The 25,912-nt window shown below is 35.6% G+C and overlaps 1 protein-coding gene across 1 annotated transcript; it reads right to left on the bottom strand.

Annotated features, from left to right (window-relative positions):
- Window positions 1-23,527: 23,527 nt before the first annotated feature.
- LOC113359469 (nicotianamine synthase-like) lies at window positions 23,528-24,510 on the bottom strand. Its single transcript, XM_026603094.1, has one exon. It carries the CDS (start codon window positions 24,431-24,433, stop codon window positions 23,528-23,530), a length of 906 nt encoding a protein of 301 aa, XP_026458879.1. The 5' UTR covers window positions 24,434-24,510.
- Window positions 24,511-25,912: the final 1,402 nt, after the last annotated feature.

Raw genomic sequence — 25,912 nt, 5'->3', positions numbered from 1 at the left:
GTACTTTGGGGTGGCTTGAAAACTATTTTCTAGACTTGAATTTTTAACCAAACTTCACAAGCCCTTGTAAAATCTAAGTTTTTCTGCATAGTTCCGCCCTTGTCACCAAGTGGTATTACTCATTACCAAGACAATTTGTGAATTATGATCTCAACAAGGATGGAGATTGACAGATTTAGTCATGGCATGTAAATTCTGGTAAAGAAATCGTATTCATTCGTATATTGAAAAGAGTTTACAACAGGTTCTTATACAGTGGAGATAGCAAAATAAAAGGAAATAAGATAAAGGAAAATACACACTAATTAAACCAGAACATACATACAAGCTAACAGATTAATATCGAATAATATCAAATATATGGCACAAATACGCCATATCCCCCCCTCCCCCTCAAGATGGTGCTGAACACATCTTGAGGTTGCTTATCAGAAATTGTAGTCGAGGAGAAGGTAGGGACTTAGTGAAGAGATCTGCAACTTGAAATTCTCATCGAACATAAGGCAGTGTAATGGTATTTTTCCCGAAGTGATGTCGTACAAAGTGACAATCTATTTCTATATGCTTTGTACGTTCATGAAAAACATCATCATGAGCGATGTGAATAGCAGCCTTGTTATCACAATATAGAGGAGTCGACCCTGTTAAGTGAATTCCCATGTCACCAAGAAGCCATCTTAACCAAACTATTTCAGCAGTAGTGTGTGCCATAGCTCTATACTCAGCTTCAGCACTAGACCGAGAAATCACTGACCGTTTCTTACTACGCCATGAGATTAAAGAGTTTCCTAGAAACATACAATATCCGGTGGTAGAGCGTCTATCTGTAACATCCCCTGCCCAATCTGAGTCGGTGTACGCTCGAAGACGAAGGTCTGATGTAGAAGACAAATGTAAACCCTGATGTAAGGTGCCCTTAATATACCGTATGATTCGAAGAACTGTAGCAAAATGTGAGGTACGAGGAGCAGACATGAATTGACTGAAAATATGAACTGCATAGCTAATATCTGGTCTTGTAATAGTCAGATAATTAAGACTAAAGCTGGCAGTACAAAGTTGGATTGGGAAGAACTTTTCCATCAGTGTGATTGAGTTTGACATTCAGTTCAAGAGGTGTTTCTACAACTTTGCTATCGGTTAAACCAGCACGAAGAATGATTTCAGATGCATACTTAACTTGAGATATGAAGTACCCATCAGGTGATCTATCAACTTCTATACCAAGAAAGTATCTTAAAGAACCAAGATCTTTCATTTCAAAGCATGAATGTAAGTGAGATTTTAGAGCAATAATACCTTCTGTATCACTACCTGTTATTACCATGTCATCAACATATAAGAGAAGAAGTATGAGTCCCTTCTTCGTTTTTTCTGAAAAACATTGCCGAGTCATATGGACTTTGAGTGAAACCATACTGAAGAATAGTTGTGGAGAATTTTTCAAACCAAGCACGCAGTGCTTGTTTAAGACCATATAGAGCTTTACGAAGTTTACAAACTTGATTAGGTAAGTGATTTAAACCTGGAGGTGGTCGCATATAGACTTCTTCTTGAAGTTCTCCATGGAGAAATGCATTCTTAACATCCATCTGATGAAGATCCCACTTATGTGCTGAAGCAACAGCTAAAAGAGTACGTACCGTAGTCATACGAGCAACAGGAGCGAAGGTTTCTTCGTAATCTATTCCATATTCTTGAGTTATCCTTAAGCAACAAGACGAGACTTACGTCGATCTAATGTACCATCTGATTTTTTTTTAACCTTATAAACCATTTAATTCCGACAACAGGTTTTCCTGGAAGTAAATCAACCATATCCCATGTACCAGCTTCCTTGTGTGCAGTTAACTCATCCTTCATTGAGTCTTGCTAATCTGGAATTAGTGAAGCTTCCCTATAATTCTTTGGTTCATGAATAGATAAAATAGTTGTTAAGCAACATTGATAATCAGACAACTTAGCTGGTGGTCTTCGATTACGAACAGACAATGTTCTAACTTCTGTCTCAGGATTCCCACTTGGAGTTGCATTGTCGGAATGGTCCATAGAGTGATCTGTATCATTTTCAACATCTTCAATAGGAAGGATGGGAGGAGTAATGGTGGAAGGATCAACTGAGGAAGGAGGATTTGATGTAGAATTATTATCAAAAGGATCAATATATGTGAAACTCTCTAGAACAGATGGCTTAGTACTAGGTAGAGACCAGAAAGGTATTTTATCCCAAAAGGTAACATGACGAGAGATGCGCAATCTTCTACTCTCGGATCATAACATCTATACCCTTTATGTTCTATGCCATAACCTAAAAACACATACATGGAATTCTTTTTACTGAGTTTACTACGTTCTCTTTCTGAGAGAAGAACAAAACATGTTGATCCGAAGACATGCAGTTAAGAGTAATCTGGTTTCTTAGCATACAGTTTTTCATATGGTGATATACCTCCTATAACAATAGTTGGAACTCGATTTATAGTATAAACAACAGTGAGAACAGATTCACCCCAGAAGTTAGAGGGAACATAATATGAGAGAAGTTGAGTTTTAGCAGTCTCAATGATATGACGATGTTTTCGTTCAGCAACACCATTTTTCTCTGGTGTTTCTGTGCATGATAGTTGAAGAAGAGTACCTTCTGATTTGAGGAATTCTTTGAAAGGATTAGAGATATATTCACCTCCTTGATCATCTCTAAAAACTCTAATGACTTTTCCATACTGGGTTTTGATCATCTTAAAGAATTCAGTATATATTCTGTTAGAGCATAGCTCGGTTGAACCCACCAAGCATTGGTATGTCAAGTTTGGTTGTCATATTTTAGTGAATCAAAACTCATTTAAGAGTTGCTTGATTAAATGTACTAGAGTCAACTTCGTATAGGTTAGCTTGAAAGTATTAGGATATGAGACATTACAGGTATTGCGAAGACTTGAAGAAGTGAAAAAGTGAAGAAGTACAACCACAACATCATCCTTCCACTTGAGGTTAGTGATATTTGACTTGAAATGTTTCATTCCCTAACGTATCTTTCAAGTCGTGCATATTTAAAACAAAACTGTGAAGCATGAACACTCTAGATAAACATAGTATTAAGAAATACAATACGAGGTTTATTGCTTAACCATTAAACTTTATAGATAAGACATCGACATAATCGTTTGAATGCTATTGTGATTATGTATGGGTATGAGGTGAGGATTTCATCCTAGGAAATAATGTTTTACATGTGCTTTAAAGAATTAAGTTCATGAACTTGGTTTGTAAATCGAAAAGGAAATCGCCAGGAGTTATTGGGATTGTTATTCATTGCATATCTTATGAACAACTAATATGTGTGTTTAGTACAACTGCTCATGACTTGTTTGTGTTCTTGGTAAAACTATTCACACAAGGCCTGACTTATGTATTGGCATGACTTTTATTAGTGAAACCAATCTTAAGTAATCACCTGATGGTATGATCGAGTTTGTGTAGTTTGTAAGACCTAACTCTAGGTAAAGGGGAACCGATCCTAGTAAGAGGTGCAACACATCACAAAAGAGAATCGATCCTTGTATGAGGTGCAAGTAGTAGAAAGGGGAACCGATCCTATGAACATGTGCAACAGGTTTTTAGGCAAAAGGGACCCGATCCTATGGAAATGTGCAACACATATAAGTTAGATACCGTATATATATGGGGAATCGATCCTAGTACCTAGTCAACCGAATTTTTGGAAGCTAGTGGGACTATGCACAGTACTCACATGGAGGTAGAACCGAAACTTGTTTTGGTATAACCGTTAAACCCATGATTTGTGATTGAGTGTTCTTGATCAATCACATTGCTCTTGAAAGTCAGATGAACCAATTCTAAACTTGTTTGGAAGCGTGGTAAATCGGTTTCAAGTGTGTTAGTATGGAAGAGGACTTACAAAGTAAGGATGTCGACACACTTTGAACACGTGCATTAATGCGTATCTTTTATTATTCAAAGATATTCCTTAACAGCTAAAAGGAAGAAAATCCCAGGATCAAAATTAAATAAGTTAAGAATCTTTAATTAAGGTTTTTAATTATATATATGGAAAATAAGAATTAGTAATGTGCATTTACTAGTTAAAGATTTTCCAAGGAGATTTTCGATCAATATTTTGGACAGAGCATTCTCAGGAATTATGAAAACCGAATTTGGAAATTATTATTGAATATCTTGAGAATATTTTCGGTTTTGGAAATTCCTTGGTGTCCAAACTTCCTTTTATATAAATACTTGAAGTTTGCATTTCTAGCAAACTAATCCTTCGTGACATTAAATTTTTCTATGTTTTATTGTTACTGGTGAAACCGCCTATTCCGAGAGGATAGTAACCTAATTAGGAAAAATCTCTTACGGCCGCTCAGTTTAAAGTCTTCTTTGGGATTGTGAAACTCTATTAGTATCATTGGTGGGAAACTAGATAATTACGGTTTATCTTTTGTTTTCGATTGATTTGATTGACTAACGGTGGTTGAACTTTGATTGCACCTAGTTTTTTTATGCTTGAGAATCTTCTCTTCTGATCTAAGATTCACTCAAACTAGTTCAAAGTTTCGACAGGGATCTTTAGACTGTTGTTAGTTCTAAAGACGATCTTGTGATAATCCATTGTTAACAGACTCCGTTCTGTGTCTGATTGATCACAAGAGATTCAAGTAGTTGTGTGCAGGTGTTTATTGAAGATATAAGAAGATTTGAAGACAGAGAAGAGATAAAAGATTTTTTACTTGGGTATATAAACCTTTGGTGTGCACAATACATGTTTCGATAAAAAGAGGATCCAACTATAATCAGTTTATCCTTGTGGTAGATTGGATTGATTGGTTGAGTAGATCGGCATCAATACTGTTCTTTGTGATTAAAAGTATTGATTGAAAAATCTTATGATTACCTTGGGTAATTGAACATAAGATAGATCTAAGGACCTGACGAAGGAGTTTATCGAGATAAACAGAAGAGTTTTTGTCCGACTCATATCACTTGGTTGAAGAGAGTTGATACCAAAGATATTTGTTGTTCTTTTACTGGTTGGAATACGAACCAAAGGAATTGTTCTAAGTACGTGACTTATTCATAAGTTGGAGGCGTGGGAATACAGAGGGAACTAGGTGAACTATAACTATACGAAGTTGGTTTATTTTGTATAGTGGCTTAATCCTGAGAGTATTCAATTCTGGACAAGGTCCCGAGTATTTTTCTGCATTTGCGGTTTTCCTCGTTAACAAAATCTTATTGTGTCATTTACTTTACATTACAGAAACGTTAATTCCTATTTACTTGATACGCAACCCTATTGTGTTTGGTTAAGTCTGAACCTTTGTATCAAGTAAACATACTTCGTTGTTGTATTTTCTCGATCTCCTATCCATAGACGATCACACGAAGTGTGAACCGATTAGTTGTATTGTATCGACTCAGTCCATAGACAATCACTTTCGTAGAAAGGACTTATAGGAAGAAAAAGTTCTAGCTTAAGGTATATTTGGGTACCCTCGCCTTTTCAATTGGTATCAGAGCAGGCAAACACGAAAAGATCTAACAATCTGTGTTTGGTGCGATCCATCCTATAAGAAAATGAATCTTATGAATGATTCAATTAACGTAATGGCAGGATTTGACTACTTTAAAAGATCGTGGTGGAAAACACGTATGAAGTATGTAATACTCTTATTCCTAAACCTGTTAGGAATTATGCATATGTATGTCTTGAGTGACTTACACGATCCTTTAACTATTATAAGATTGTACATCATTATGTTATGTAACAATGGTACAATGGCCTATGAGACAGTCTGTATCTTGAAAATGCATAAGATTCTACTTAAGATTTCTATGAACATTGGCTATTGTGTTCTGACAAAATCAGGAATCTTAAATATATTTTGGATACCCGATCAAAGTATATACATGTACATTTTCAGATCTAGGACTGTGAATGTTTCGCTTTCTAGGATGCGGGTTTGGAACATATGTGATCCTACAAGGAATATGTTTCAGTTAATAATTCTATTAACAATGGTTTGCTTCATACACCTCACAATTGAGTGATCTTTTGAAACAATATAGGAATTATGATTCTGATGATATTTTTAACAAGTATCATATTTTGTTCAAAGTTATTTCTGTATAATTTAATAGAAAAGTCTTGAATAAACTTCAAGTAATATTATCAAATTCCGGTAATAAAAGAGTAAACAGACTTTTGGAAAAAAACTTGGAATCAATCCGAAATAAAGATCCAGTCCATGAAAAACTAGTATTCCAAAAGAAAGACCTATATACAAAATCGACATTGTTTCCCCACAAGTCTTGGTTTCCGATTTTGTTAGTATTTCCTAAAACTAGTTATTTCTGATCTTTGATCTCAAGTATTCCTATAAAAGATAACCTCTTACTATGTGTTCGAACTTATTGGGGAAGATTGATCAAAACCGCAACTAGGGTTTTTCATATTTTCGCAAGTATGATAAAAAGGAAATCAAGAATCAAAACTACTGATGTTTGGGTCAGAGTTAATAATATTGACAGGATCAGATTTCCTAACAGTATTGATAATAAGCATGAATTTGCACGTTTCGTTGACATCTCTTGCTTTAGAAAATACGAAACACTCAAGGCAATGGAATTTAGGACTGAAAAGAAGTTTGATCCTGATGTCCAAAATAAGGATTATGTGAAGTTTGTTCAAGATCGGAACTGGGGAAATCTTTTTGATCTTGAAAAATATTCACCTGATATGGTAAGAGTGTTCTATGCCAATATACACAATGTTCACCACGAAAAACTCAGCTTTGTGACTCTTATTGGTCGAGGAATCTATTATGTTAATCGTAAGACAATTTCTAATGCTATAAAGTACAATGTGGAATGTAATCACTTGGTTACTGGATTTGAAATTGAACAAGATACCATTTCAACATGTATCATTGGAAAGAAGGCTAGCTGGGAAATGGTAGATTACCAACAAGGTATATACCCTTCCATCTGAGGGTTTTCGGTAAACTTGCCTTAGCAACCATATTTGCAAGTACAAGAGATAAATCAATTTGGGACAAGACGTTTGCTGAATTCGTCTATTTTCTATTAAAAGAAGATTCTCAAATAGATCTCTGTGGAATTATTGTCAACCAAATGATCAAGATATCCGATTCTCTCTCATCCTCTGGTATCAAGAGACTCCTCGGTTTTCCGTGAATAATTACCAAAGTATGTGAATCTATTGCAGGAGATGACTTTGTTGATATGAAAAGCATCAGTGCTGTAACTGATAATACTATAAGTCAAATGATGGGAGGACAAGCCTCCAACAAAGTGATTGAAAGAATTTCGCCAAAATCTTTCAAGAAGTCTTTAGGTATTCATCTTGAAAAGATTGGTAAGCAACTTGACTATTTTCAAAAACAGATAGCATTTACTGCAAGAAAAGATTCAGAAACCCATAAAGGGGTTCTAAGCTTCGAATCAGAGTTTTGGAACCGTGAAGCTGAAATTGAAGAAGATCGTCAAAAGACTTTTTGTGAGCAAGTAATTGAATATTGAATTTTCTTCAAGAATTAAGATAAAATAGACATCAATTTTTGATTTCCTTCATTGATTGTAATAAGTCTATTATGAATAAAGTTATTTGATTTATAAGTTTTCTTGTGTTAGTTTTTTTTTATTTACATAGCCTGTGCTTGAATGCTTTATTTGTTGCTATGTATGTTTATGAGATGTTTGATTTTGGTTATATTACCTTGATATTCGATCTCATAATATGATGTGAACCCTTATGGTTTGGGTAACTTTTTGATTTAGCATGATTAAGTTCTATCCCATTTTGGTAGGCTTTATCAAAGAATCATAAGGGGTTCTGATAAAAACAATATGTGAAAAAGTCACAATATGTTGAATCGGTTTTGGGTTAGCATAAAAGCATATGTGTTTCGTGGGTTTTCAACTTTTGCTTGCAATAGTTAAAAACCGGTTTTCAACCTTTCTATGGTAAAGGTTGGTTGTTGTTATTTTTTGTTTTGCATAAGAATTACAACATAATGGTATTTCGATATCAATTCTTCTTGGAAGAAGAAGACGCGATCATATTGGAGAAGTAGATGCGAAATTGAGGTAACAATCTTGTTAGTTAATTGTTTTCCTGTTTAAGAAAAGCCTAATTTTATTGCTTATATCTTTTTGCTTTTGCTTAACAAAATTTCGGTACAATTGATGTTTTATTCCATTATGTGTGTGTGATTCAATTGGTTCTGGTTAAGAAAAACTATTGTTATCTTGCTTTGTTGTGTGGTATCAATTGTTTAGGCTTACAAAATTTTCGGTGCAATTTCAGTGCTTTAATGTTTATGTTGTTTCAATTGCTTCCGGTTGAGGTGAATAATTATGCAAGTTGATTTATTTTGGTTTGTATGAATTATTTATGGCTTGACAAAAGAATATGTTTAAGGGATGAATTGTTTAGTCCAATTCGATTCCGGATAAGAGAAACTAAATTAATTCTGATCTTAGTTAGACTTATCAAAGTGGAGGTTTCGGTTATTCAAGTCTAATCGAATGCCTTAACAAGAAATGCTAGTTAACTAACCTAGTATTTGGCTTGTTTAAAACTTAAAGGTCTAAGTTATATGGATAATTAGAACCTGGTGAGAAAAATAGAGTTATATTTATTTTGATCTTATCGAGTGAAGCGATTGTATTTGCACAATCGGTTTAGCAAAGGAACTAATGTGATTAGTTGATTTTTGGTTTGCTAAACTAGTTGGGAAAATTGCTTCGGGCAATTATTTCCATAATAATATATCAAAACATAATTACTTTGTAGTTTCGGTTTTGATATTGGTTATCAAAAATGATGTGTGGAACCCTCATGCTTGACTCAACAGGTTGCAAGTCTATTTTGAGATTTGTATGATCCTTTTCGTGTTGTCCTTTTTTTTTCGTTTCTTTGTCATTTTGTGACAAAAAGGGGGAGAAATATATGGAGTAAACAAGTGATGCTGGTGTCAATTTTATATTGATTGGTGTCACTAGGGAAGAAGGACATTGGTGCTTGAACGTTTATCCAACGAAAGAGGAAAGCATAGACTAAGGGAGAGTAACATATCATATGATTTGGTATAACAAAGACGTGAGGATTGAAAATCTACCTATCTCACCTTTAGGGGGAGTATGAGCTTTGTTATTATAATGCCGCTATTGCATTTTTAAGGATTGAATGTATACAGGTTATGTGCTGTTGAATTCGGGAATCAAGCGTATGTGTAATGAATTCTTGTAATTTGTTTATCCATATGATGTAAGAGTTTTGTCACTAAAATTGACAAGTAGGGCGATTATTAGAGCATAGCTCGGTTGAACCCACCAAGCGTTGGTATATCAAGTTTGATTGTCATATTTTAGTGAATCAAAACTCATTTAAGAGTCGCTTGATTAAATGTACTAGAGTCAACTTTGTATAGGTTAGCTTGAAAGTATTAGGGTATGAGACATTACAAGTATTGCGAAGACTTGAAAAAGTGAAGAAGTAAGGAGCTACAACCACAACATCATCCTTCCACTTGAGGTTAGTGATATTTGACTTGAACTGTTTCATTCCCTAACGTATCTTTCAAGTCGTGCATATTGAAAACAAAACTGTGAAGCATCAATACTCTAGATAGACATAGTATTAAGGAATACAATACGAGGTTTATTGCTTAACCATTAAACTTTGTAGATAAGACATCGACATAATCGTTTGAATGCTATTGTGATTATGTATGGGTATGAGGTGAGGATTTCATCCTAGGAAACAATGTTTTACATGTGTTTTAAGGAAGTAAGTTCATGAACTTGCTTTGTGAATCGAAAAGGAAATCGCCAGGCGTTATTGGGATTGTTATTCATTGCATATCTTATGAAAAACCAATATGTGTGATTAGTACAACCGCTCATGACTTGTTTGTGTTCTTGGTAAAACTATTCACATAAGGCCTTACTTATGTATTGATATGACTTTTCTTAGTGAAACCGATCTTAAGTAATCACCTGATGGTATATGATCGAGTTTGTGTAGTTTCTAAGACCTAACTCTGGGTAAAGGGGAACCGATCCTAGTAAAGAGGTGCAACACATCACATAGGGGGATCGATCCTTGTATGAGTTGCAGCAAGGTTTATAGCAGAAAGGGGAACCGATCCTATGAACATGTGCAACATGTTTTTAGGCAAAGGGGAACCGATCCTATGGACATGTGCAACACATATAAGTTAGATACCATATATATGGGGAACCGATCCTAGTACCTAGTTAACCGAATTTTTGGAAGCTAGTGTGACTATGCACAATACTCACATGGAGGTAGAACCGAAACTTGTTTTGGTAGAACCGTTAAACCCATGATTTGTGATTGAGTGTTCTTGATCAATCACATAGCTCTTGAAAGTCACATGAACCAATTCTAAGCTTCTTTGGAAGCGTGGTAAATCGGTTTCAAGTGTGTAAGTATGAAAGAGGACTTACAAAGTAAGGATGTCGACACACTTTGAACACGTTCATTAATGCGTATCTTTTATTGTTCAAAGATATTCCTTAACAGCTAAAAGGAAGAAAATCCCAAGATCGAAATTAAATAAGTTAAAATCTTTTAATTAAGGTTTTTAATTATATATATGGAAAATAAGAATTAGTAATGTGCATTTACAAGTTAAAGATTTTCCACGGAGATTTTCGATCAATATTTTGAACAGAGCATTCTCAGGAATTACGAAAACCGAATTTGGAAATTATTATTGAATATCTTGAGAATATTTTCAGTTTTGAAAAAAATTCCTTGGTGTCCAAACTTCCTTGTCTATAAATAATTGAAGTTTGCATTTCTAGCAAACTAATCCTTCGTGACAGTAAACTTCCTTTGTTGTACTGTTACTGTTGAAGCCGCCTATTCGGAGAGGAGAGTAACCTAATTAGGCGAAATCTCTTACGGCCGCTCAGTTTAAAGTCTTCTTTGGGATTGAGAAGCTCTATTAGTACCGTTGGTGGGAAACTAGATAACTGTGGTTTATCTTTTGTTTTCGATTGATTTGATTGACTAACGGTGGTTGAACTTTGATTGCACCTAGTTTGTTTATGCTTGAGAATCTTCTATTCTGATATAAGATTCACTGAAACTAGTTCAAAGTTTCGACAGGGATCTTTAGACTGTTGTTTGTTCTAAAGACGATCTTGTAATAATTCATTGTAACAGACTCCATTCTGTGTGTGATTGATCACAAGAGATTCAAGTAGTTGTGTGCAGGTGTTTATTGAAGATCTAAGAAGATTTGAATACAACAAAGAGATAGAAGATTTCTGACTTGGTTATATAAATCTTTGGTGTGCACAATAATTGTTTCGGTAAAAAGAGGATCCAACTATAATCAGTTTATCCTTGTGGTAGATTGGATTGATTGGTTGAGTAGATTTGCATCAATACGGTTCTTTGTGATTAAAAGTATTGATTGCAAAATCTTAGGATTACCTTGGGTAATTGAACATAAGATAGATCTAAGGACCTGACGAAGGAGTTTATTGAGATAAACAGAAGAGCCTTTGTTCGACTCATATCACTTGGTTGAAGAGAGTTGATACCAAAAAGATTTGTTGTTCCTTTACTGTTTGGAATACGAACTAAAGGAATTGTTCCAAGTACGTGACTTATTCATAAGTTGGAGGCGTAGGAATACAGACGGAACTAGGTGAACTATAGGTTTAGTTGCTTTGTCTGAACTATACGAAGTTGGTTTATTTTGTATAGCGGCTTAATCCTGAGAGTATTCAATTCTGTACAAGGTCCCGGGGTTTTTCTGCAATTGCGATTTTCCTCGTTAACAAAATCTTGCTGTGTCATTTACTTTATATTTCCGCATTATAATTGTTTTATTATAATTAAAGTAAATTACACAAACGTTAATTCCTATTTTCTTGATAAGCAATCCTATTGTGTTTGGATAAGTACGAACTTTTGTATCAAGTAAACATACTTAGTTGTTGTATTGTCTCGATCTCGTATCCATAGACGATCACACGAAGTGTGAACGGATTAGTTGTATTGTCTCGACTCAGTCCATAGACAATCACTTTCGGAGAAAGGACTTATTGGAAGGAAAAGTTTTAGCTTGAGGTATATTTGGGTACCCTCGCCTTTTCATATTCTAAGAAAATATTCTATAGAACTGAATAGATAGATCCATGTGTAATGAATATAATCATCAATGAATAAAACATAATATAATGACCCTCCCTTAGTAGCAATGGGAGATTTTCCCCAAAAATCAGTGTGAATGAGATCAAAAGGTGCAATGGGACAAGTAGTACTTTTATTAAAGGGAAGAGAAGGTTGTTTACCAAGCTTACAAGCAATGCAATATGGTTCTTTGTCTAGAGGAATATTTCCTAACAGACCTTTATTAATCATGTAAGTAAGACAAGAAAATGAAACATGACCTAACTTAGAGTGCCAAGAGATAAATGGAGAAGTGGTATATGATAAGGTGGATGTAGCAGCAACCATTGGATTCTTGAGTTGATGAGGAATGATAAGAGACTCAAGTAGATACGGTCGACCAACTCTACGGCCTATCCCAACAAGCCTCTCTGTCTTGGGATCCTGTATAAAGCAACCAGATGAAGTAAACTAAATGTTAAATCCTTGATTACATAGCCGAACAATAGATATTATATTCATCTTGATGTGAGGAACAAGTAGCACATCAGGAACATATATCTTGTTCAAAACATTAATCTGACCAATATGACTAGCTGACAATTTTGATCATTCTGTTGTATGGATCTTAGGTGTCATAATGGGATGTATTTTCTCAAATAAGGTTGAATGGTATGTCATATGATTTGACGCTTCTGAATCAAGAAACCATTCAGTTGAGAAAATACCTGTAGGAACTGAAAAAGAAGTAGTTGTTGTTGGATTGTTACCAATTGATAGGGCATGTTTGTGAATTTCTTGCATATCAGCTAGATTGCTTTGTGTTGCTAAACCATTTGATGCAGAAGTCATTTGTTCATGTGCCTGTTCTGAACCACATACTGACATTGCTAGGGCTGCAGTGTAGTGTGTTGATGCACCATTGAATCTTCTCTTTTCTCTCATGTTCCTAGATGATGGAGAAGTACAGTTTCCAACTGTATGTCCAAAAGTTTTACAATATCTGCAATGTGGTATCCCTGGTGGTGGAGGTTGAGTACTTTGCATTGTCGAACCTTGAGAGAAATTTGATGTAGATGCACTAGATGGCATTGTGCAGTTCTTAGCTTGATGTCCATTTTTCTTACAATTATGACATTGTACCTGTGACAAATCACCATAGGTAGAAAAGTTTCTTTGTGAGTTAAAAGAAGTACTGGAATTTGAAGGTACTGCAAACACAGCTGGTATATCAGGTTTGATTCTTTTGCGAATCTCTTCCGCAATGAGTTCAGAAAGGGAAGCTTCTACAGTTGGAAGTGGAGATCGATGGAGAATAGATGCTATTATTGATTCAAATTCTTCTTTCAAAGCCATTAGGATTTGAACCAATCTGGATTCTTCTTGTAGGATCAGAATCTCGCAGCAATAATATTTCAGCGAAATTATCAATAACACAACACAACAGCGTCACAGAATAATTTCAGAAATAATATAATAAATGACATCAGCTAAAATCATGAGAAAGATGTGATGATCCTGCGAAAATTAGAGAGTTTGCGAGATTAACATTTGTAAGGTTGCGAGAATGTCGCAAGCTATATCCGAAAATAAAGGACAGATTAGTTGTCATCCACTATGTATTTCCTATAAATAGTCGTTCAACTGAGAAGAAGAGGAGAGATCTTTTCTTTGAGGAAGAAACAAGTAAATAGGAAAGAGAAAGTCTAAAGCAGAGGTTATTCTTGATTCCTTTATCTTTTCTTGTAAGAATATTCAAAGATTTCATCAATAAAATTAAGATTGTAAATCTAAAAATGAGTTGAGTATTAATGAAATCATATTAGGGGTGTAGTGTAGGATTTCCTGCAACTACATAATGACGCTAGAAACAGGGACGTATTGAAGATTATTCTAGAAGAAATTGAAGATTAATATTGAGATTTGTGAAGATTTAGAGTGATTGGTTAAGAATTTTACATAATTTCTTGCAATTTGTCAACATTGAAGAAATGGCTAGAAGAAGAAATACATCCAAACAACCGATTACTGTTAGAAGAAGCAAGAGAATTGCTGGGAGAGAAAGAAGTGAAATGATAGAATCTAATAGAATGAGAAGTAATATAGAAAATAAAATTCAACCACCAATTCAACAAACACTAGTACAAGGGAGGAACACAGATTATGATAGGGTGAATATACACACTTGGCAATCAAATTCAGCATAAGAAGTAGAAGAAGGGCAACAAACCAGAAACCATAGACAAGTAGAGATAAATCAAGAAGCAGATGAAGGAATAATTCATGGAGATGAGGAAATTGGAGCGTTAGAAACGTTGAGACGAAGAATACATGAAGAAAGAAGATCTGAGGCAGAAGACCGTGCAAATCTAACAAGGAAAAATCACGAATTGAGGATGGAAAATACAAGACTACAGAGTAGAAGATCGAGAAGTATTACAAAATCATATTCAAGATCGAAGAGAAATGAGGTGAAACTCACCCACAATTAATGCTGGAAACAATATTCAAGAAGAAATATCAAATCCTAATGAAGAATATCCCGAAAATAGAGAAAGAGCTGATGATCGTTACGTTCCACAAAATGAAACTTTTGATGATGGGAAAAATGGTGGAAATCAAGAGAACGGACAACGTCAGGTACGAAATGACCAAGATGGCGAAGGAAATCGAGAGGAAGGAAGAAGAATTTTACATGAAAGAGAAACTCAAAGAAATCAACAGATGATTGAAGAAGAAATTGAAAGACATTATGCTGAAAAAGCACGTTTAATTTGCGAACGTGAAATATTGAGAGAGGAAATAGAAGAACAAGAGCTTCAGGAGACAATTCGCCAGAACAATCACGACAATCGAGAAAGAAGGCGTACACAGAACCGGAATAACGGTAATATCAATGAAGAGTACGATAGAATAAAGAGGATGGCTGAAAGGCAGCGAATGGAATTAATAAGAAATGAACAAAATCATGAAGGGAAAAACGAGAGACATAATCATTTGCGAATTCAAGATAGAGATGAAGAAGAAACTCGCAGAAGAAGACGAGATGAGGATAATGAAGAAGAAATGAAAAATTTCGCGAGAGAAGAAAGACATGAACACAGAAGAAGAGAGGCGAAATTAAAAAGACCAATGGATCAAAATTCAGGTGTAATTAAAAAAATCTTGAAAGAATTAGAAGAAATGAGAGGAATGCTAAATAATAGAGGAGAAGTAGGCAGAAGACAATTGGATGAAGCTATAGAAGAAGCTGCAAAAACTCCATTTACAAGGGAAGTACAATTAGGAGGAATACCACCGAAATGCAATTTACCCGCATTAACCAGCATTTTTGATGGAACAACTTGTGCAATTCAACACATTAAAGCCTACGTGAGGTGCATGTTGCAATGGGAAAATCATGATGTTGTATTATGCAAATATTTCACATCCAGCTTAACAGGGGAGGCGTTAAAATGGTTCGAAGGTCTACCAAAGAATACAATAACATCCTTCAATCATTTGCAGACTACATTCCTAGGGGCATATATAAGTAATAATTCTTCGCGACCTGGTATAGAAGATGTGTTTGGATTAAAACAGAGGATTGGCGAAAGTTTGAAGCACCTGACTAAAAGATGGAGAACTATGTGTAGCGAAATGGCTGGCCGTGTAGATGAGAGATATCTTATATTATCATTTATCAATGCTATGTTTGCAACAAACCTATTGTATGTCCAAATTTTCAGAGTCAAGAATACGATCACAATGACTGAATTGCGAGAACTTCAAGAAGAATACATTGCTCTAGAGGAAAGGCAAAATGAAATGGAATCATATCCAGTTGCGAACACCAGCTCACAAACAGCGAATGCAAGCTTATTACCCAAGCTAAACACAGTAGCGAATACTTCGCAAGTACAACAAGAGAAGGTGACGGGTAACAATCAACAGAAACTGGTGGCTATGGGAAGCCGAGATCAAGAGGAGTATGAAAGAGAAAGAAATTTCTACAATCGTGGTGGAAATAACAAGATTCAAAGACTCGATCAACCACAAGAAACTTATGGAGGTCAAAGACAAAACTATAATAGAGGACAAGGAGGTCACAAGGTAGTATGGGAAGAAATCAAGATGCCACCTCTAAATGCAAGTGTGGAGAAAATATGGGAAGCTATAATTTTGATGGAGAATATACCAACACCATGGAACATGGGAACGGAACCACCTCCAAACCACAGAAGCCATGAGTTTTGTTCTTATCATCATTTTCATGGACATACAACAAATGATTGCAGAAATGTAAAAAGAATTATTGAGAATGATAGATCAAGGAAAACTAAACCACTTTTTGGTAGGGCACCCACAATCTCAACCATTGCCACCACCACCAGAGCATCACAAAGTAAACACGATGAAAAAGAAGGAAACATTCTTCATAGAAGTTGGTGCAAAAGCAAAGAATCTATTCTGTCACTCTATCGTACATTCATATAAGACAATGAAGATTTTCATGACAATGTTTTGAGTAGAGTGTTCGCAAGAGATAACGATGGAAAGAAATTATGAATATTGCGAAAATCTCGCCACTAGAGGAATGGCAGAAACAGATCATTTCTTTTACCGCAGAAGAAATTCCCGAAGGTGAAGAGGTGCATGATAATCCATTGGTAGTAAAATTAGAAATTAATCCAAAACCGAAAGAAGATGAGGATGATGAAGCTGAAGATTCATGGGCAATTAATAGAATTCTAATCGATACTGGAAGCTCTGTGAACATCTTATTTTATCATACTTAAAACTATGGGAGGAAGAGATGATGATCTTATACCATCAACATATAAGATATATGGTTTTAATGGTACTGCTAACAAGCCTAAAGGGGAGGTTACTATGCGAATTCCATTGAAGGGAATATCTTTGAAATCTTATTCTGTGTCGTTGATGTAGAATCACCCTACAATGTTAATTGGTCGACCTTGGCTACATGGGATTCTAGGTGTAGCTTCAACTTTCCACCAGTGCATCAAATTCCCTCACCCCAGGTGTAGGAATCATAAAGGGAGATTGGGTTGAAGGAAAGAGGTGTTACGAAACTGAGATAGAATCTTGCGAAGGAAGAGCAAACAAGAAGGAAAATTGGCGACACAAAATCAAAGAGACACAAGAAGTGAGAGGTTGATGGTGGATGCAATCGAAAAAAAAAAAGAGATGTTGCGAAACTAATGCTAGCTCAGAAAAAAATGATGAACATACCACTACCAAGGAAGCAGTAGCAGAAAATAATAAAGAAGCAGAGGATGGCAAAGGTAATAAAAACAAGAAATGTATGAATGATTAAGTTGTTGCGACACTCTCGCAATAAGTAAAATTCTCAAAATACATTTTATTGAATGACAAAATTGAGATTGCGAAATGCAAATACAATATGATGATATGCGAGACTCTCGCAGAGATAATGAATTTTACAGAAGACAACCAGAGAAAAATGACAAAAGAGAAAGGGGCGAACCTTTATGGCGTACACCCTAGTTCGCGAATACAATTTCGCAAGAGGAAAATGTAAGACCTAAAGTACGTCATATAAGGGGGTACCTATTGTATGACTCAGGGAAAGGCTACACCGCCACCGGAACCTGAGTCATGGAGATTTGGGGTCAATAAAGCCCATCCGGGAGAGGCACCTTGGATTCTCAGCTTAAGCGTATGACTTAGGTTGGGCGACTAAGGTAATAAGGACTCTCCAAAGGAGTGCATATTTGACCAAGGCGCCGAGGTAGACGGTTGAGTCAAGAGTGCCAGGGATGTTTGAAGCGTACTTTGCCATTCTGGACAAGTCTTGGCTTATACTGCACTCGGCCTGAAGAAAACCCCACTTAGGGTGCAGTCTCGTAACCATAAACCCCACAGGTAAAATGGATAAGAGGCTGCGAAAACAACTGGTTTTTGTTAAGACTGGATGGGAGGAGCTAACCTTGTATGGTATAAGTACGCCTCCTTGAAGGGGAAACCAGGAGGGAGATAAGGGCGGCACCCTCCATTAGGGAGCTGATAAGTGTCTTAAGACGCAAATGTCATGAGGCTTTTTATTCACAAGGGTATTAAGGCTTGTCATATTTGTGCAACAATCCTGAAGAGGCAATAATACAAAAAAAAAAGATAAGACGAGATCAATGGGTTTTCGCATGAAAGTGCGAAGAAGTCCTGCGATTTCGTCGCAAGACGACAATGTCATGGGGCTTTATTTTCTCAAGAATATTTAGGCCTGTCATATTGTCGCAACATTCCTGAAGAGGCTACAATACAAAAGAAAAGGTTAAGGAAAGATCAATGGGTTTTTTCATGAAAGTGCAAGGACGTCCTGCGATTTTGTCGCAATGACAAGAGGTGGCATAATAAACCTTTAATTAGGAAGGCAAAATAAGACCACACATGAACGAGATTTTGAAAAGAATCAAAATTCATTTCGCATAAGATTGCGAAATTATACATAATTAACTGCGAAATTGAGGCATAAAATAAGAGAAATTTATAAAATCTCTCATTTGGATACAAATAACAGAGGCAAGTATGGGAATGAATGAAATTAGAAAATGTTATTTGTCTCCATATGATAGATTTACACAAAAATTCAAAAATTCATGATTATATTGATTAACTATATTGCAAGGAAGAATTGTTTTAATGAATGCATGTCAAAATGAAAGAAACACAAATATACAGAAAGAAGGAATAAATCTACAAGTATTACAAAGAATCAAAGAAAGAAACAAATACTACTTCTTAGGTGATCCTTCATTATCTTCATCAAACTTGTTCCCTTATTCGTTTGCGTCAGAATCTTCATCACCATCAAAACCTTCATCACCATCAGACTCTTCATCATCAGCTTCGCTATCAGAACTAATCAGACTGGGAGTATTCTGTGGGATCTCTTCCAAGAGACAAGGATAATCAGAGTGAGGGATACTATGATCGTCACAAACTATTTGGATAGTTTGATTGCGAAAATGCATAGCATCATTCTTAAAATTCGCAACAGTGATCTTGATTTGATTCTTTAATCTAAAATACTTGTCGTTGCGAGAAGAAAGAGTCTTTGCGAGTTCCTCCTTTTCAGTTTCAAGTTCCTCAATCTTTTCACGATATCTACTTTCAGAATCTGCGAGCAAAAGACAATCAATTATTAATTTGATTAAAATTCATAAAAAAACAAAAGATTAGTAAAGAAGAGCAGTTAATAACCTTCTCTGTCAGAAATCATATCTCTAATCAAGGTTGTTTGCTCATCTTGGAGACTAACATTTACACCTAAATATTTTCTGGCATTATCTAAGATTTTCGCAGCCCAAACAAATTCATCCTCATTACTTATAAGAAGACGATAACGAATTTGGTTTTCCCTTTCGCAGAGCTCGATGTTCTTGCGGTTAGCCTCATCTCGTTCAAGTTGAACTTCAAGAAGAGTCTCTTGGAATTTCGCCAAAGACTTAGCACCTTGATCAGAGATACGATCCTTATCATCTATAATACCGCTAATTTTGGTTCTCAACTCATTGATTTTCTCTTTAGAATTAAGGAGGAGACGTTTAAATCGGTTGGCCAAGCCTAAACTAGATCTATGGTCAATTTCTAAGAGGCGAAATTTGGATCTAAGTTCATCTAGAGAAAGAGATGAAATTCTATCATTTGAGAAACTATTTAAAGAATTATTAAGACGCTCAAGCAGGGTATCATTATCCAAGGCATTAGGAGATGAACGAAGAAGGGTAGCTTCATCAGAAAGACCATAAATGTCTGCAAAAAGGATCATTTAAATAAGATAAAACAACAGGATGAATGAATGAAGGGAAAAGAGAAAATTAACATACCATAAAGTTGATTATTAGCTTGCTGAAGATTAGAGATTTTGTTCTTATATGAAGAAGAATCAATTTCTAGTTGTCTATTTTTCTCGCGAAGACATTTGACTTCAGCTTCCAATTCTTCATTTTTTGTGTGAAATTGAAGATTCTTCTTTTCAAGATTTTCGCGTCTCCTCTCTAGATCTGAGGCAACAGCGAAAGAAGCTTTTCCATCCTTCGAGAAAATACAAAAAATATTAATGCAGAAAAAGATTTTGAGTTACAACAATGAAGAAGTAAAAGGATGAAAGTATACCAGAGTATTAAGAGAATGCAAGAAGTCGGGAGTCACTGATCTAGAAACTCCGCGAAGAGAACTATCACCATCCAGTAAAGGGACATCGCAAATTGTAGCGAGAGATTTGCAGGTATTAACGAAATGGCTATCTCTCATTCCTTGCAAAGAATCAGAAAAGAGGCCAGAGAGCTTAGCCATAGAAGATTCAGGTGGAGAATCTTCATTTGCGGCAAGGTCATTATTATCCTCATCATCCTTGTCACTTTCGGAATTTTCATGAGAAGGAATATTTGAAGGAGAAGAAGAACGAACTTTTCTTTTCTTTGAAGGAGTGGCAGTTTATTTTTCCCTGCGAAGAGTACCTTTGCATTTATCACCAGCCTTCGCAACATCGGCAGGTTCTTCTATTTCAGCAATAATCTTCACACACAGATAGAAATAAGAAATGGAAGCAACAGTATACTGTTTAAAATCATAAGAGAAAATTTCTTACCTCATCTGTGTATGAGCGAAGAGCTAACAAGGTACTAGTCCTCCCAGTCCTGTTATAACTATCTTTCAGTTTTTGGATCTGTAGAATATCGCAAGGGTCAGCGAACAAAAGAATAAAGACAAATAAAGAAATATAAAGTGAGCAAAACTGGAAGAAACATACCTCTTTCTCCTTCTCGGGCCAAGAGAATACCCAAGGTTGATAGGTAACGAGATTCTCAGGAACAATATTTGATCCAGCAATATAAGGCCCTCTTAGCATTAAGGGAAAAACACACCATTTATCATCTATGGATTGGCGAGGAGTTGTGTTCTTACCAGAATGCCAATCAATGTCTTGCATAAGTATTTTCGCTTCATCAATGTTATCTTTCCTTTTCAAACGAATACCCCAGCGAGTATTCTCTTTGTTCATGAAGATCAATTCATAATTTTCAAAGAAGCTCGCTACTGTATATTTCTCAGCAATTATTTCTAAGTCTGCGAATTTAGGATCCCTAAGTTCTTTGGAGTACAGAGATCCTTTACCAGCACCACGATTAGCGAACTCTAGCATCAGACGGATGCAATCCCCACTCAACTGGAAGATAGCTCGCGAAAACCCCGAATGAGCAAGAATTTCATAGAACAGAGGGATATTTGGGTCGTAAAGAGGAATGGGGAGACCTGCGAGAATTTGACCTAGAGAAATTATGATTGATTGATCATCACAATATTGATCAGAAAAAATTTTGATAGAAAGAATTGATTTGGCACTTTCACTAGGAATGGTAGAAAGTGTGAAACCTTTCTCTGCAAGATCTTTTTGGACGTCTTTTAAGTTTTTCTCATGTTTATGGCCACTTGGAGGCATATTTGAATATAGAGTATGGGAGTGAATAAAAAGTACGAAGATTGAAGAAGGAAGAACTACAATAGCGGAATTTACGGAAGAACAATAGAGTTGCAGAGATGAGAGAATTAAAAGAGAAGAGAAAGTAAAAAGAAAGTGAAAAGAAGAGTAAGAAGAATATATAAGGAAGATTTTTTATTCGAAGAAATAAACACCATTAAGACGAAAAAACATGAGCGGTTGAAAAGCAGCGGTTACAGAAGACGTGTCAAGAAACAGATGGAAGAAAGAATACGTGTGATAAATGCAGAATATGAAGAGAGGAACAACTGCGGAATTTCTCACATCATTCTCTACTTTGCAGAGAAGATATGAGAATAGGCAAGATGTAGGATCAGAATCTCGCAGCAATAATATTTCAGCGAAATAATCAATAACACAACACAACAGCGTCGCAGAATAATTTCAGAAATGATATAATAAACGACATCAACTAAAATCATGAGAAAGATGTGATGATCCTGCGAAAATTAGAGAGTTTACGAGATTAACATTTGTAAGGTTGCGAGAATGTCGCAAGCTATATCCGAAAATAAAGGACAGATTAGCTGTCATCCACTATGTATTTCCCTATAAATAGTCGTTCAACTGAGAAGAAGAGAATAGATCTTTTCTTTGAGGAAGAAACAAGTAAATAGGAAAGAGAAAGTCTAAAGCAGAGGTTATTCTTGATTCCTTTATCTTTTCTTGTAAGAATATTCAAAGATTCATCAATAAAATTAAGATTGTAAATCTAAAAATGAGTTGAGTATTATTGAAATCATATTAGGGGTGTAGTGTAGGATTTCCTGCAACTACACTTCTCTAAACTTCTCCCATATTTGTGCATCTGCTGTCCACTTTGGTTCCATGAGAGCTAACTGTTCCATATGATTGACATCTCAGAATGAAAGTCGGGAATCAATTGATCTGGTTGTTGTTTCAACAATCGAATATCTTGTTCTAGCTTGTACCTTTGAGCAAAGTTGACCTGTGTGTACCTCTTTGCAAGAAAATCCCAGTCTTCTTTGGCTTCTTCAAAGCTGGTAAGTTGCATGCTTATCGAAGTGATCACTGTGTTGCCAATCCATGTAAGAATCTTGTGGTTGTTGATCTCCCATTCTTCAGTACCATCTTTTTCAACATCTTTGTCTTTACTACTAGTACTGACTGGTTTTGGACGTGTTTGTTTTCCATCAATGTATTTCCACATACTTTTGCTTTTGAGAAAACTTCTCATAAGAAATGATCGAACTTAACAGTGATAGGTGAGGATTCTTCTCTTGTCATGATTAAAAGGATTTCTGGTTCTTAAGTTTAATGATATGAAAAAGGGATAAACGAGTCTGAAAGGGATTGCAGCGGAGATGGATTTTAGATCTTCTCTGACTCTATGCCATGACAGATTCAATCATGGCATGTATATTCTGGTAAAGAAATTGTATTCATTTGTATATTGAAAAGAGTTTACAACAAGTTCTTATGCAGTGGAGATAGCAAAATAAAAGGAAATAAGATAAAGGAAAATACACACTAATTGAACATGCAAGCTAACAAAATAATATCGAAAAATATCAAATATATGGCAGAGATACGCCATATATGGCAGAGATACGCCATATCTTCCAATAGAGATTTCTCACATATAACAACTTATCGCATTGAAGTGATGAAGCTTAATTTTATTTATAAAAGTTGAAATGGACAGACAACTGAACTCACACGATACAATACGGAACTCCACATACAGAGTTTTAACTGAAGTGGACTTCTCCACTTTCAAACTTTGAACTTTACGAAAAGAAACAACGAAAAATAAACAACAAAATCACAAATCAGAATGCTCACACCAAGTCGCCCAAGCCTTGGTTACCAATAACAGTATGAACTATTACCGGTTTATTCTTGCTTTTACGCGCAACGATCACCGAATTTATAACTTCGTCCATGGGATGAAAAACTGCGAGAACCTCGAAACCCGGTAGGTCACTAGGCTCAACAATTGGGTACAGAAAACCACGAGCGCCAAAAGCACTCCTCAACATTAGTAAGGATCCTGGCGCCATGTGCATAGCCAAATGATCAATAACTTTCCGTTTCTCTTCTTTGTTCATACCAACTAAAGCAGCTAAGAAAACAATGTCATAGTCGCTTAAGCCATTTGTGACATCCATAATATCAGTATCATGGAATATCATACGCTTCGATAAGTCATCATCCGCAGCTACCAAGTTACGAGCCAACGCATTGGCCAATGGGTTGATATCATAGTTGTGAAAGGTAGTGGTCCTCAGGTGATTTGAAGCCAACACGACGGATGTGAGCGGTAGGGGACCAGAACCGATGAACGCGATATGATTGGGATTTGGGTTCGCGATGTAATTGCTGAGTATAGTATATTCAAGACGGCCAAGCTTGATGTAATTTGTGTAGTATGGGAAGATGTTGATATGATCAAGTGGGATTTCATAAGAACCTAATAAGGTTGAGAAATGAGATTCTAAATGACCTTCAGCTTCTCCACAGAGACGGATGAGTTTGGAACGGATTTCTTGTACCTTGGCTGATAATTTGGTAACATCTATAGGAGATGGTGGTATACAAGAATGGACTAGTTGAGTGAAAAGAGTGTCAACATCTTTTGAAGGTTTGAGGCTTTCTAAGGTTGATAAGCTGTTATAAATCTCACAGACATTTTTGATCAACAATTCTTGATCCTGATCTTGATTAAGGGAACCCAATGAACCCATGTGATTGATAGTATGAATGTTACTTAGGTGAATGAAGATAACTCAGTCTATTGATCACTCCAAAGTTACTGATGAAACAAAATGCTTAATCAGTTTGATTCTCCAACCTCCATATGCAGTGGCTATTTATGGACATCATTTGTGGAACCACTATATGAGTGAGTGACCCTCACTGTCTAATTATTAATATGTCAACGAGCTAGTGTCATTTGTGTGGAGAAGGGTCGGAGCAAAAGCTCCTAATGTTCTCTTTCGGATGACAAAAGTGATACAGTGTCCCAATTTTGGATGATACTATATTGACTATAGATGATACTTTATGAGAACAATTTTGCATGAACAATTGCCGAATATTCATTTGAAAGAATTGGCACCTTAGGAAATATCAGCTTCACTGATCACATATTGATACTTTAGCGTCATTACTGATGCACATATCGTCTATGTGTGGACACTATGAGCCATGAGGGGATAATTATAAAACTCGAAATAAATGAGAACTTTCTGATAGAAAGAAAGATATAAATGAAACTCAGTATTGGTGTTTGTGTTAACGAGCAGGACATGCTCCTTTGGTTTGTGGTACTTAATGGAAGTTTGGACGACACACTCTTTTGGTTAGCCCTTGTTAATATATATAGTTCCTTTAACTTGCCCAGACCAGATGGAATATCCGATCTATGATTAATGATTCCCCGTATAATTAATTTTGAACGTGCGATTGCAATTGGGGATATTTTTACTAATTGGGATGTAAATTACTATTCTCATCCAATAATTTCTGTTAAGGGGTGTATTTGGCGGTGACTCTGATTTATTATTTAAATCCCGTTTTTATCTTTTTTCTATATCCCTCAATCAATAAAAATATCCCCTGGTTATGTGTTTATAATTTTATGGAATCACAATATACCAAGGTAATGTAGCTAATTTAATTATTGATGAATCTTGTTATGCAGTACGACAACATTGTGTTTGATGACTTTGTGAACAATTTTGTCCATGAAACCGAAGGAAGTGCTATCACCTATATATATAGCACAAGGCACACCTGACGCCTGACACCTGCACCAAAAACCAAGTACAAACAAGTACATTAGTAGTCTTGGGTGGCTTTGATGTCGACACTGTTTGGTAGCCAATGATTCAATGATTTTATATATGAAACCGTTTCAATCCAAGAAATTTATTGTTATTATTGGGGCTTTAAACGGTTGGTTTTTTTGGGCTTTATAGGATATGACATAGTAATCCATAGAACCTCTTATACTGGTTTTTATGTAATACCTAATCTATCCTTAATTTGATTAGTGTTAATTAAATTGATTAAGCTAACTAATCAGTATTAGTGAATGGATTAGACTAATCAAATGATTAATCTTTTGGAAATCAAAATTTGATTTTTTTTTTTTTATTTTGATTTTGAAGAAGGAAAAATGGTGATTTTGGTGAACACAAAAAACAAATGGGACGTGAAGA

This window comes from Papaver somniferum, chromosome 3 (genome assembly GCF_003573695.1).
Source record: "Papaver somniferum cultivar HN1 chromosome 3, ASM357369v1, whole genome shotgun sequence".
In the NCBI taxonomy this organism is placed as follows: domain Eukaryota; kingdom Viridiplantae; phylum Streptophyta; class Magnoliopsida; order Ranunculales; family Papaveraceae; genus Papaver; species Papaver somniferum.
This window is presented reverse-complemented; position numbering and strand designations above follow the sequence as displayed.